General features: G+C 44.1%; 1 protein-coding gene across 7 annotated transcripts in view; it reads right to left on the reverse strand.

Moving 5' to 3' along the window:
* ARHGEF3 (Rho guanine nucleotide exchange factor 3) overlaps window positions 1-13,912 on the reverse strand; it is a 281,832-nt gene that overhangs the window by 9,584 nt on the left and 258,336 nt on the right. For all 7 annotated transcript variants that reach the window (XM_061618281.1, XM_061618283.1, XM_061618280.1 and 4 more), the window contains 4 exons: window positions 5,908-6,078; window positions 2,540-2,602; window positions 2,256-2,352; window positions 507-583 (listed from right to left, as the gene is read on the reverse strand). In XM_061618281.1, coding sequence (XP_061474265.1) covers window positions 507-583; window positions 2,256-2,352; window positions 2,540-2,602; window positions 5,908-6,078 — 408 coding nt within the window. The remainder of the gene's footprint in view (window positions 1-506; window positions 584-2,255; window positions 2,353-2,539; window positions 2,603-5,907; window positions 6,079-13,912) is intronic.

A 13,912-nucleotide genomic window follows, 5' to 3' on the forward strand; every position in this document is an offset into this window, starting at 1 on the left:
AAAAAATGTTTTAAAGGTTTTTTAAAAATATATATATTTAAAGATATTATTGTATATTTTAATAAAATATATTAAATTTTAAACTCTGTTTTTATGATGTTTTAGTGTTTGTAGTGCTTTTGTTTGCCGCCCTATGCTCCTGCTGGGAGGAAGGGCAGAATATAAATCTAATAATAATAATAACAATAATAACAATAATAACAACAACAATAATAACAATAATAATAACAATAATAATAACGGTTTTGTTTTCTGGCCTGGGCTATGTGGTACAAAGTTTGCCTTGGGTCCTTTGCCCTTCTTCAGTGTTACTGCCTGGTACTAGTTCTAAAACCAAACATAGCTTTGATAAATTAACTGATGCATTTTACAAAGATATCATTATGAGATTGTAAATCTCAATATCACTACCCATTCTTTGCATATTTTACCAAAATCAGTTTTCACCTTTAAATGAAGTAGATAAAAAGAAAACCAAATTAATAGTTTATGAAAGTTTTCCATACCCAGCCCACAAGAATGTGGCCAACAGAGTCTGTAGATCCATCTGGCTTTCTCGCTTCTTTCAGCCGCCTAAGAAGATCTGGTGTAAACAAAATAAAAAGAAACATGAAATACTGAATTGGGGTGGGGTGAGGATGATGACCCAACTGGTAAAGGAAAACTGAGGATTTTTCTATACTCCATGCACCCCCATTATTTATTTACTTTTTTTAACAAACAAGCATTATCTGGACAGCATCCATGTCATAAGAGATTGAAGAAACTGCATCATGCCATTCAGACTGACAGGTAGGTAACAATGATTACAGATAAATCCCTCCTCTCCCCAACAAGTTCACCAAGATAGCTTGGAATTACAGATTTGCTTTTTCATTTACTGAATGTGATTTCCTTTTTCTTTTACTGAATGTGGCTAAGATTTTACCATTTTCCTTTTTTCATTTCTTATTTCAGGACAGCCTCAGGGCTTATCCCAAACAGCCAGGAACACATTTGCCATGTCCAACAGCTGTCTGCATATTCTAATATATTCCACAAATGGATTCCAGCTAGCATAGTAGATTGAAGTTCAACCTTTTCGAGTACTGTTTGTGAGACTTTCATTGCCTTTGACCACCTGCATATCAGTTTATCACTATCTGTGTATCAAAATGCTTTAAAATGATTCAACACCCCCATTTTCACAAAGTGAGGAGCTATTCCCTGACAAAAAGGCTATACACAAATGTGACCGATATACTCTGCTAGTCTTCCTCTTTCAGTGCCAAACTTTACAAGACATGGGAGATGCGTGATTAGCTTCCCCCACATTTCTATTTTTACTGAAGAGAAACTGTGCAGGGCTCTAATTTTGACTGAAGAAACAGTGCCATCAGATGGAAGAGGTCAAACATTCCCCACCACAACTGCTTTCTCAATTGAAATCCCATCCACTGAAGCTGATATTAGGTGCACATGGGAGGAAATACAGCTAGCTGCATCATGCTTGTATTTATCCCCCACCTAGACAGAGGGAAAATCTAGGTCAGGACCTAAATTTTCACATACATATGAAAGGGTCAGCTCTCTGCCCCAGCATTGCTGCTCCAATCAGAATCAGAGCCCATCCCAGCAGTTGCTTTTTAGTAAAAATAGTAATGTCAGAAGAGCCAATGAATAATTTATGTCTAATCTCTCTGGAAGGATATAGATATCGCACACTGTCTGTCTATCTATACACAGACACATACAGAGACTCCATCATGATTCTTCACAAATCTTATGAAGAAGTCAAAATGCACAATTGTTTAAAATGCCTCTCCAAAACCTATATTAGGTTGAAAATACATTTCCCCAGCACCTAGATATCTACTTCCATAATTTTTTGACAACTTAAGTTCTATGGGAACACTGAACTCAAGGAAGAAAACTGTATCCGTGTTTATATAATTTCTGGTAGCATCTAAACCGATTCCCATGTGTGTCAGGACTGACAGTTGGCAACTGTGCATGTCAACAGATACAGCAGTGACAACTAATGACACTAATTCTTCTACAATTTAGATACAAAAATAAAGCACCCAATCCAATGTACTTTCTTCCTTACAGAGAGATTTTGTAGAGAAGTTCTTTAGATTAGATTCTTGCCCATTTCAGCTCACGGATTTTTTTTCAATTTGCAGCCCAATATAACACGATTGTTCCTCAAACAATTGCTCCTCAAACATCTTACTTGCTTTTAGCAGTTGTGTATTGAATAAAAAGAACGATACCTTCATGCAGAGGAATTAAAGAGTCCAGTGTTCCAAAAATTTGATTTAATTCTTGCTCTGACATTATGGAAAGTTTAAGCATTGGGTCATGGTAAGCCTGCACAAAGATAGAAAAGTCATTAAATAAATACACATTAGAAATTCACTAATTAGTGATACCCTTTACACTCTGGCCGTTACGCAGTAGGTTTCTATTTATCTGAACCCTTATCTACATACACAGATGGCAGAAACTGCCTATGAACAAAATCAGTAGAGGGACAAAATACTTAATAGTATAATACCTTCTTTGCTAACTTCAGGTCTTCTATCAAGTCTTGTTCTCCTTGCGCAAGTTCAAAAATAGCCTGTAATAGAAAACAGAACCTTGAGAAATCTGCTATTTCTCATTTCTCAAATAACCTTTTTAAACACAGTGAGGCTGATTCCTAAGTAAGTGTCATAGGACTTCAGCCTCAGTTGTTTTTTTTTTAGTGGGTTGTGTTGTTTTTGGTTCTGTCTCTCATTTCAGAACAAATAGGGGTAGGTGTGCATGTCATGTTCTTTCTGTTCAAAACAAATTTGGTATGTGCTTTATTATTCCTGGCTTGATTTAAAAAGTCCACTTTTCTCTATGTAGTTTCAAAATTATTTGGGAGGGGGTGGGCAGGATTTTTCTGTGTTTGAAAGAATAAGTGCTTCCCCATCTCCTTCTACCCATTTTTTTTCCTGGCCAGTTAAAAAAGGTTGTTTTATGCTGGCTATCTTAGAACACATTGGTGGGTTTCTGCCTTGTGCATATGTGTAGCACTCTAAAGTCATAAAGGACTCCTTATATTTCTAGAAAGGCAGCTGTACTGGTTTGCTGTTTTTGCTACAACAGAAGCTGCAATCTTACACATGTGTACCTGGGAATAAGCCCCCATGACATACAGTAGGGCTTACTTCTGAGTAAACATGTATGCAATCCATTTGAATACATTCTGTAATAAGTCAACAACTGACGAATTTACAGTAGCAAGAGACTAGAATGAAAGACCCCTCTGTATCAAATGCATGAAATGGGCACTGGGCAGCAAAAATGTTGGGTGAATAAATTCCAAAGGGTCTACTCTAAGTATGACTTAGCTGGATATCAACCATAGTGTATTAGCCATTCAGGCACACAAAAAAGAAATACTAAAGGGATCCCTTAGTAGATTCTTGCCCAATGGCCCCCCAAAATCATGAGCCAGCCTTGCCTATAAACAATGAGGAACTATTATTGCTTATTGCATTAAGCAAAACAGATCTCTATAGAAGATCCTTATATTCACATAATTTATAAGGAGACCCCTGCAATGGATTTTTCTTTGTCTGAATATATCTGAACATTTCTTAGTTTGAATATCTCATAATCCAGAAGTCATCTCTTCCTTAAATGGGTCCTAGCATTATATTGCAAGCAGCTCAGTAAGATGAATTATTGGTCTAACTTGATTGGCAAGAGAAACACTGATAATTTAGTAGAATCATAGAATAGTAGAGTTGGAAGGGGCCTATAAGGCCATCAAGTCCAACCCCCTGCTCAATGCAGGAATCCAAGTTAAAGCATACCCAACAGGGGGCTTGTCCAGCTGCCTCTTGAATGCCTCCAGTGTTGGAGAACCCATCACTTCCCTAGGTATTTGGTTCCATTGTCGTACCGCTCTATCAGTTAGAAAGTTTTTCCTGATGTTCAGCCGAAATCTGGCTTCCTGTAACTTGAGCCCATTATTTTGTGTCCTGCACTCTGGGTTAATTGAGAAGAGATCCCAGCCCTTCTCTGTGTGGGCAATCTTTCATGTACTTGAAGAGTGCTATCATATCTCCCCTCAGTCCTCTCTTCTCAAGGTTAAACATGCCCAGTTCTTTCAGTCTCTCCTCATAGGGCTTGGTTTCCAGTCCCTTGATCATTCTCATTGCCCTCCTCTGAACTCGTTCCAGTTTGTCTGCATCGTGCTTAAAGTGCGGTGTCCAGAACTGGATACAGTACAGTAGGGCCCCGCTAATACGGCAGGTTAGGGACCAGGCCCCCACCGTAAAGTGGAAATCGCCATAAAGCAGGGCCCCATAGACTATAATGAGCCGTGTCGCGCGAAAATGACATAAAAATGGTGTGCGACGGAAAAAACCCTGCCGTATTAGTGGAACAAGCGCTGTAAGAGCGGGGCCTTTCCCTAATTGAAAACCGCCGCATGAACAAAGTGCTGTAAAGCGGAACGCCGTAAAGCGGGGCCCTACTGTACTCAAGATGAGGCCTAACCAGTGCTGAATAGAGGGGAACTAGTACTTCACACGATTTCGAAACTATACTTCTGTTAATGCAGCCTAAAATAGCATTTGCCTTTTTTGCAGCCATATCACACTGTTGCCTCATATTCAGCTTGTGATTTAACAACAATTCCAAGATCCTTCTCACATGTAGTATTGCTGAACCAAGTGTCCCCCATCTTATAACTGTGTGTTTGGTTTCTTTTTCCTAGGTGTAAGACTTTGCACTTATCCCTGTTAAATTTCATTCTGTTGTTTTCATTACTGCAGATACGAAGACTAAGACAAATCAATACTAAAAAAGTCTCAAGTTTTATATCTGTATGTAGTGATGAGACAGTATTAATTAGGGGCAAGGATTCAGCGTCTGCTTGCTGGCCAGCCAGTGATTAGCTGCAAATTTGTGTCAGTACTGTTGGCTTTGCCTTCCAGGTTTGTCCTGTTCCTGCAACTTGAACTATTCTCTGCTCTGCCTGAGCCCTGGAATCTGTTTGTCCATGAATGTATGTTTGTCTGCCTGGAAACTGGCAATGTGTTGTATTCAACTAACTTTTACTCAGAGAAGTTCCATTGAAATTAATGGACCTAAGTTAGTCATGGCTATTAATTTGAATGGGTCTACTCTGAGTAGGAGCTAGTTGAATACAACCCAATGAATTTGGGTCTGTATGGTGCTGCTGTCCAGACTTAATAAACTGAGGATCTTTTAGGAGGGAGCACAATTTCAAAAGTGTGATTCCAGCAGTCCATTCTGGCCCAATATTGTTTACTCTGACTGGCAGAAGCTCTCCAGGGTCTCAGACAAAGGTCTTTCTCACTACCATCTACCTGATCCATTTAAACTGGAAATAGATATTCGGCTGGATTGGAAAATAGTATGGTCTGGTGTAAGGCAGTTTAAATATGGATATTGTCAAATCAAATAAATAGGACCAGCCCCAGCTTTGAGAGTGAGCCTTGCCAACAAGCCCATGACAAGATATTGTGAAAAGGCAGCAGTGATCTTGCTTCCCATTTTTTTAACCCCAAAATGCCTTTTGAATGACAAAGCCATGCCAAATAGGTGTCAAGAAGAAATAAGGCCAGACTGCTGCAATACCAAAACAAGAGACTAAAAAGAATAGGACCAAGCTATATTCATTTAAATATTGTCCTTTATGTATTTATATCCTGCCCTTCTTGTATGATGGAATTCAAAGCATTATCCCTAGGACAATGGCAAAGAGCCAACTTGCGAAAAGTGGCATACCAAACTCTTAAATAAATAAATAAGGTTCTCAGGCAGTCTCCCATCTGTAACAGACCAGACCTAGACCCTAGACCTAGTTGTGTTAATCCCATTACAGACAAAATAGTCCAAAGAAAATATAAATAAGCAAACCTCTTGTCGCTTGATTTCTTTGGATGTGAGCACTTGATTGCCACAAACATCAAAAGTCTCACTCCAGAGTTTACTGTCTCTTCGCTTGGTGCTAGCAGGGGGTACATTTCTAGTCCAGGGTCGTGTGGAAAGAAGATCAGGACGACTCTCACTGCGAAAACTTATGGAACGCTATAAAAAAAACACAAAGGCTTAAGTAGTTATCGCTTGGTTCACATTTGATTTAAAATATTGGTTTTGATCCAAAATTACATGAACCTTGGGTTAGACAGTTCCTTTCAGCATAACCTACCTCACAGAGTTGTTGTGAGGATAAAATGGACCATTGGTCTCACCTGAAGAGTGATTTTCATAGGAGGTATGCCATCAAGCAGGGTAATAGCTCCACCTATCGTCCAAAGGCAAGAATGTTTCTGAAGGCAAGACTAGGGGCGTCAGGCCCCTCCCACTCTCCAGTTCATTCGCAGCGAGTCCAAAGAGAGATATCTAAAAGTGCAGGAGAAAAGACCAACGGGCCTACCAGCAAGAACATAACACAATAGCTATATGCATAATAACATGACTCTAACATAGCTATATAACAGTAATAGCAGTCTTGACTTCACTAGTAAACAGAAAAATAATAACATAACAGGAATATATGAAACAATCCCCAAAAATATCTAGTCATCCAGGTTTCCTCCAATTGGGAGGGTTGTGATGGCATACCTCCTATGAAAATCACCCTTCAGGTGAGACCAATGGTCCATTTTCCATAGGAGGTATGCCATCAAGCGGGATGTACCAAAGCAGCCCTTAACAGGGAGGGACCACCCACAACCTAATCCTCATTAAGAACCTGTTGCAACACTCGTCTGCCAAAAGAGGCATCGGCAGAGGCATAACAGTCTATTTTATAATGCCTTATAAACAAATGTGGGGTAGACCAAGCAGCAGCTCTGCAAATACCGGCAACAGGAGCGTTGGTAGCAAAAGCAGCCGTAGTGGCCGCTGACCTGGTGGAATGAGCTGTTATACTAGCTGGAACTGGAAGCTTAAGGGACTCATATGCTAAAGTAATACATGCCCGCAACCAGCGGGATAAGGTGGAATTAGCTACTTTATGCCCCATAGACCTTGGATGAAAGGATACAAACAAAGACTCGGTCCGTCGCATATCCTGAGTCTGAGACAGGTAGGTCTTGAGAGCCCTCCGAACGTCCAACGAATGCCAAGCCTTCTCGAGAGGATGGGCAGGATTCGGACAAAATGAAGAACAATGTCCTGGTTGCAGTGGAAAACTGAATTGACCTTGGGACGGAAGGCAGGATCAGTTTTCAGCACAACAGAGTCCTTGTGAAAGACACAGAGGTGGCGGGCCGAAGACAATGCGCCCAGTTCCAAAACTCGTCTCGCAGAAGTGATCGCGGTCAAGAACAGGACCTTGAATGACAACAGACGTAAAGGCACAGTCCTGAGGGGCTCAAACGGAGGACGTTGTAAGGCCTGCAGCACCTTTGACAAACTCCATGAGGGAAAACGGTGGGCTACAGCCGGTGAGTGTAGAGCAGTGCCTCTGAGAAAACGTTTGACGAACGGATGTTTGGCAATAGGGGCACCAGTGGAGGACACTGAGAGAATGGATGACAGAGTGGACGCATGTCGACGCAATGTGTTGGGTCTGAGTCCCATCATGAGGCCCCTATGAAGATATTGCAGCACTTGTTGTATTGTAGACTGTGAAGGATCGAGGTGCGGAGTGTGACACCACCTGGAAAATGCCACCCAAGTATGTTGATATATACGTGTGGTGGATGGTCGTCTCGAGGCTAAGATAATGTCAATAACAGCGTCAGACAGTCCAGCCGACCTCAAATGTTCCCGTTCAAAAGCCACGCTGTTAGGTTGAGCCACTTGGGGTCCTGATGGAACACTGACATGGCAAGGAGATCCGAGAACCACGGTCGACGTGGCCAATATGGTGCTATCAGAACCAGCCGTGCCCTCTCGCGCCGCGCCTTCCTCAAGGTTCTGGCTAACAGTGGTATTGGGGGGAAGGCGTACAATAGGCCATCCGGCCACGGTAGCAACAGGGCATCCACCGCTTCCGCTGTCGTGTCCAGGTATCGAGCGAAGTACCTGGGTAGTTGACAATTGTGACTGGAGACAAAGAGGTCGACAGAGAAGTGGCCGAACCGACCCTGGAGAAGATGGAACACGGACGGATGAAGTTTCCATTCTCCCGGAAAAACCTGTTGTCTGCTGAGCCAGTCTGCTGTCACATTCCAAATTCCTCTGAGATGTTCTGCTTTTAAGGATAGCAGATGTTGCTCTGCCCAGTCGAATATGAGGGAAGCTAGGTTCTGCAGAGGACGGGACCTGGTCCCCTCTTGTCTGTTTAAATGAGATTTGGCACACTTGTTGTTCGTTCGAATGAGAACATGGTCCAAGTGGAACAGAGACTGAAAATGAAGCAGAGCTAAGTGGACAGCCTTTAGTTCCAGCCAATTGATGCTCTGAGTTTGCTCTGCTGTGTTCCAAGCCCCCTGAACGAACTGGGAGTTGCAGTGGGCTCCCCAGGCAAGGAGACTGGCATCTGTGGTGATGACAGTCCTGTGGGGTTCTCTGAACGGAGTGCCCTGGGTGAGATGTTGTACCCTCGTCCACCAGCGGAATGACAAACGCAGTGTGGGGCTCAAGGGAATTGCTCGATGGTTTGAGCTGGCAATGTCGTGTTGGAACGGCAGCAAGGCCCACTGTAGCTGGCGAGTATGAGCTCGAGCCCATAGAATAATATGAATGGTGGACACCAACATTCCTAGAGCCCTGGCTAGAAGCATGACGTCTGCCGATGTTTTGTGCATCAGAGATCTTGCAATGTCTGTGATAGCAGTTATGCGATCTGGGGACAGGAACACTGTCGCTTGCAGGGTGTCCAACATCGCCCCTAGATGCTGTAGACGTTGGGTTGGTTGGAGATGGCTTTTGTCGAAGTTGACTAGCCAGCCGTGGGCCTGTAAGACATGGAGCGTGAGCGTTAGATGGCGCTGAGCCAGCTCCCTGGAACTCGCCCGTATTAAAAGATCGTCCAGATAGGGGTAGATATGGACCCCTTGAAGCCGGAGGTAAGCCACCAGTATGAGTAGCACCTTGGTAAATACTCTCGGGGCAGACGAGAGCCCGAATGGCATCGCTCGATATTGAAAATGCTGGAAGCCAAAGGCAAACTGAAGAAATTTTCTGTGGGCTATGCAAATAGGCACATGGAGATACGCTTCCTTTAGGTCGATAGAAGCCAGGAAGTCTCCTTCATGCAGGCATTCTGTAATGGAGTGGAGGGATTCCATTTTGAACCTGCGATACTTTACGAAACGGTTAATGAACTTGAGGTCCAATACCGCCCTCCATGACAGATCTCGTTTGGGCACAGCAAATAGGAGGGAGTATACCCCTTCCGACCTCTCTGTTGTAGGGACTGGCTCTATTGCCGCTATGTCCAGGAGGTGATATATGGCAGTCTGCATGATGCAGTGCCTGGCTGGTGCCCTGGGACAGGGGGAGGGATGAAACTTGTCTGGAGGAGTTGCCCAAAATTCAATTGCATATCCATAACAAAGAAGTTCTCTGATCCAGGAGACCTGAGTCAGACGCAGCCAATGTTCGCCAAACATAAGCAATCTGCCCCCAACCGGGATTGTGCTAATACTGTCTGCGCTGGTGAGACCCTCCCCTGTACGAGGACGTTGAAGAACCTCTGCGCCCCTGGTACTGACCTCTGCCCAGAAAACGTCTGTTCCAGCCTCCCCTGGAGGACCGGAAATCATATGTTGGGAACTCGCGGCCTCGTCCCCCGGGCCGCGTTCCTCGAAAGGGCTGAGACGTGCGGTAGGAGGCGAAGCGTCGGAAAGGTCTGCGCTCGACGTTTCTGACAGTGGCCAAGACAGGTTTTTGAGAGTCCTTGGGGTCAACAAGCACTGCCTTTAGTGCTTCCTCACCAAACGGTAATGATCCGGCATAAGGTGCCCGTGATAGATTAACCCTGGCAGTAGAGTCAGCCTGCCAGTGACGGAGCCAGAGGGTCTGTCGGGCAACAACCTGAGCCACCATAGCGCGTGCTCCTAACTGATTTGCGTCCAAAGTGGCATCAGCCACAAAAGCAGCTGTCTTGCGCAACTTTATCAGAGATCTCCGCAGAGAAACAGGATCTGGGTTAGGATCCTCTAGGAGGTCGTCCAGCCACATCATCGCTGCCCTGGAGAAAATAGAGGCTGATGTAGATGCACGCATAGAAAAAGCGGTGGCCTCATGAGTCTTGCGTAAGGCAAAGTCCAGTCTCCGCTCAGTGGCATCCTTTAAATGAGAATCTCCTTCCCTTGGCAAAAGGGATCTGGAAACTAAGCTGGAAATTGGCTCGTCTATGCCAGGGACGGCCAGGCTGGTAGTAAAGTCCGGAGCCAAAGGATAAAGTCTGTCCGCAAGGTTATTAAATCGGCGTGCTTGTAAAGGGTGAGACCATTCGTCCTTGGCCAGTTTAGCGATGGGATCTGGCACAGGGAGATAGTGTTCTGCTGGCGTGGGGGATTTCAACACCCTGGCCCCCTTTAAAGCGGGAGTGGCAGCTGCAGTTGGCGTGGATTGACGGCAAAGGGTATTCAAAACTCTGCGCGCAAGGGGCTGGTAATCTGAGGCATCAAAGAGACGATAAGATGTATCCTGGTCATGATCCGAATGGTCACTCCATTCGTCTCCTTCGTCTTGCAGAACGAATGCGGACTCCTCCTCACAAGAGACGTCATCAACAAGCCTGCCCCTGGCAATGTCAAACGGATTTGGAGAACATAAGAACATAAGAAGAGCCTGCTGGATCAGGCCAGTGGCCCATCTAGTCCAGCATCCTGTTCTCACAGTGGCCAACCAGGTGCCTGGGGGAAGCCCACAAGCAGGACCCGAGTGCAAGAACACTCTCCCCTCCTGAGGCTTCCAGCAACTGGTTTTCAGAAGCATGCTGCCTCTGACTAGGGTGGCAGAGCACAGCCATCACGGCTAGTAGCCATTGATAGCCCTGTCCTCCATGAATTTGTCTAATCTTCTTTTAAAGCCATCCAAGCTGGTGGCCATTACTGCATCTTGTGGGAGCAAATTCCATAGTTTAACTGTGCGCTGAGTAAAGAAGTACTTCCTTTTGTCTGTCCTGAATCTTCCAACATTCAGCTTCTTTGAATGTCCACGAGTTCTAGTATTATGAGAGAGGGAGAAGAACTTTTCTCTATCCACTTTCTCAATGCCATGCATAATTTTATACACTTCTATCATGTCTCCTCTGACCTGCCTTTTCTCTAAACTAAAAAGCCCCAAATGCTGCAACCTTTCCTCGTAAGGGAGTCGCTCCATCCCCTTGATCATTCTGGTTGCCCTCTTCTGAACCTTTTCCAACTCTAGAATATCCTTTTTGAGATGAGGCGACCAGAACTGTACACAGTATTCCAAATGCGGTCGCACCATAGATTTATACAACGGCATCATGATATCGGCTGTTTTATTTTCAATACCTTTCCTAATTATCGCTAGCATGGAATTTGCCTTTTTCACAGCTGCCGCACACTGGGTCGACATTTTCATCGTGCTGTCCACTACAACCCCGAGGTCTCTCTCCTGGTCGGTCACCGCCAGTTCAGACCCCATGAGCGTATATGTGAAATTCAGATGTTTTGCTCCAATATGCATAATTTTACACTTGTTTATATTGAATTGCATTTGCCATTTTTCCGCCCATTCACTCAGTTTGGAGAGGTCTTTTTGGAGCTTTTCGCAATCCCTTTTTGTTTTAACAACCCTGAACAATTTAGTGTCGTCAGCAAACTTGGCCACTTCACTGCTCACTCCTAATTCTAGGTCATTAATGAACAAGTTGAAAAGTACAGGTCCCAATACCGATCCACTTTCTACAGCCCTCCACTGGGAGAACTGTCAGTTTATTCCTACTCTCTGCTTTCTGCTTCTTAACCAATTCCTTATCCACAAGAGGACCTCTCCTCTTATTCCATGACTGCTAAGCTTCCTCAGAAGCCTTTGGTGAGGTACCTTGTCAAACGCTTTTTGAAAGTCTAAGTACACTATGTCCACTGGATCACCTCTATCTATATGCTTGTTGACACTCTCAAAGAATTCTAATAGGTTACTGAGACAGGACTTTCCCTTGCAGAAGCCATGCTGGCTCTGTTTCAGCAAGGCTTGTTCTTCTATGTGCTTAGTTAATCTAGCTTTAATCATACTTTCTACCAGTTTTCCAGGGACAGAAGTTAAGCTAACTGGCCTGTAATTTCTGGGATCCCCTCTGGATCCCTTTTTGAATATTGGCGTTACATTTGCCACTTTCCAGTCCTCAGGCACGGAGGAGGACCCGAGGGACAAGTTACATATTTTAGTTAGCAGATCAGCAATTTCACATTTGAGTTCTTTGAGAACTCTCGGGTGGATGCCATCCGGGCCTGGTGATTTGTCAGTTTTTATATTGTCCATTAAGCTTAGAACTTCCTCTCTCGTTACCACTATTTGTCTCAGTTCCTCAGAATCCCTTCCTGCAAATGTTAGTTCAGGTTCAGGGATCTGCCCTATATCTTCCACTGTGAAGACAGATGCAAAGAATTCATTTAGCTTCTCTGCAATCTCCTTTAGTACACCTTGGACTCCCTTATCATCCAAGGGTCCAATCGTCTCCCTAGATGGTCTCCTGCTTTGAATGTATTTATAGAATTTTTTGTTGTTGGTTTTTATGTTCTTAGCAATGTGCTCCTCAAATTCTTTTTTAGCATCCCTTATTGTCTTCTTGCATTTCTTTTGCCAGAGTTTGTGTTCTTTTTTATTTTCTTCATTCGGACAAGACTTCCATTTTCTGAAGGAAGACTTTTTGCCTCTAAGAGCTTCCTTGACTTTGCTCGTTAACCATGCTGGCATCTTCTTGGCCCTGGCGGTACCTTTTCTGATCTGCGGTATGCACTCCAGTTGAGCTTCTAATATAGTGTTTTTAAACAACTTCCAAGCATTTTCGAGTGATGTGACCCTCTGGACTTTGTTTTTCAGCTTTCTTTTTACCAATCCCCTCATTTTTGTGAAGTTTCCTCTTTTGAAGTCAAATGTGACCGTGTTGGATTTTCTTGGCAATTGGCCAGTTACATGTATGTTTAATTTAATAGCACTGTGGTCACTGCTCCCAATCGGTTCAACAACACTTACATCTCGCACCAGGTCCCGGTCCCCACTGAGGATTTAGTCTAGGGTTGCCGTCCGTCTGGTCGGTTCCATGACCAACTGGTCTAGGGAATAGTCATTAGAATATCTAGAAACTTTGCTTCTTTGTCATGACTGGAACACATATGCGGCCAGTCTATGTCCGGGTAGTTGAAGTCACCCATTACTACCACATTTCCTAGTTTGGATGCTTCCTCAATTTCATATCTCATCTCAAGGTCTCCCTGAGCATTTTGATCAGGGGGACGATAGATCGTTCCCAGTATTAAGTCCCTCCTGGGGCATGGTATTACCACCCACAACGATTCTGTGGAGGAGTCTGCCTCTTTTGGGGTTTCCAGCTTGCTGGATTCAATGCCTTCTTTCACGTATAGAGCGACTCCGCCACCAATACGTCCTTCCCTGTCCTTCCGATATAGTTTATATCCAGGGATAACCGTATCCCACTGGTTTTCTCCATTCCACCAGGTCTCCGTTATGCTCACTATATCAATGCTCTCCTCTAAGACCAAGCACTCCAGTTCTCCCATCTTGGTTCGGAGGCTCCTAGCATTAGCATACAGGCACTTGTAAGCAGTGTCTCTCTTCAAGTGTCTTTGGCACTTGTGGTTAGGCCTGTGGTAATTTTGCTCTTCTGAATTTATATCCTGTGCCCCTGCTCTCACAATGCCTACTTCTAGGCCTACCCCTTTTAAAATTTCATCATTTCTTTGGTTTTTATCCCAGGGGGGAGGTTTATTCCGAACCGGACCTTTCTCAGCTCCTGTCAGGTTTCCCC

The sequence above is a fragment of the Rhineura floridana genome, chromosome 3, assembly GCF_030035675.1.
Source record: "Rhineura floridana isolate rRhiFlo1 chromosome 3, rRhiFlo1.hap2, whole genome shotgun sequence".
Classification (NCBI taxonomy): domain Eukaryota; kingdom Metazoa; phylum Chordata; class Lepidosauria; order Squamata; family Rhineuridae; genus Rhineura; species Rhineura floridana.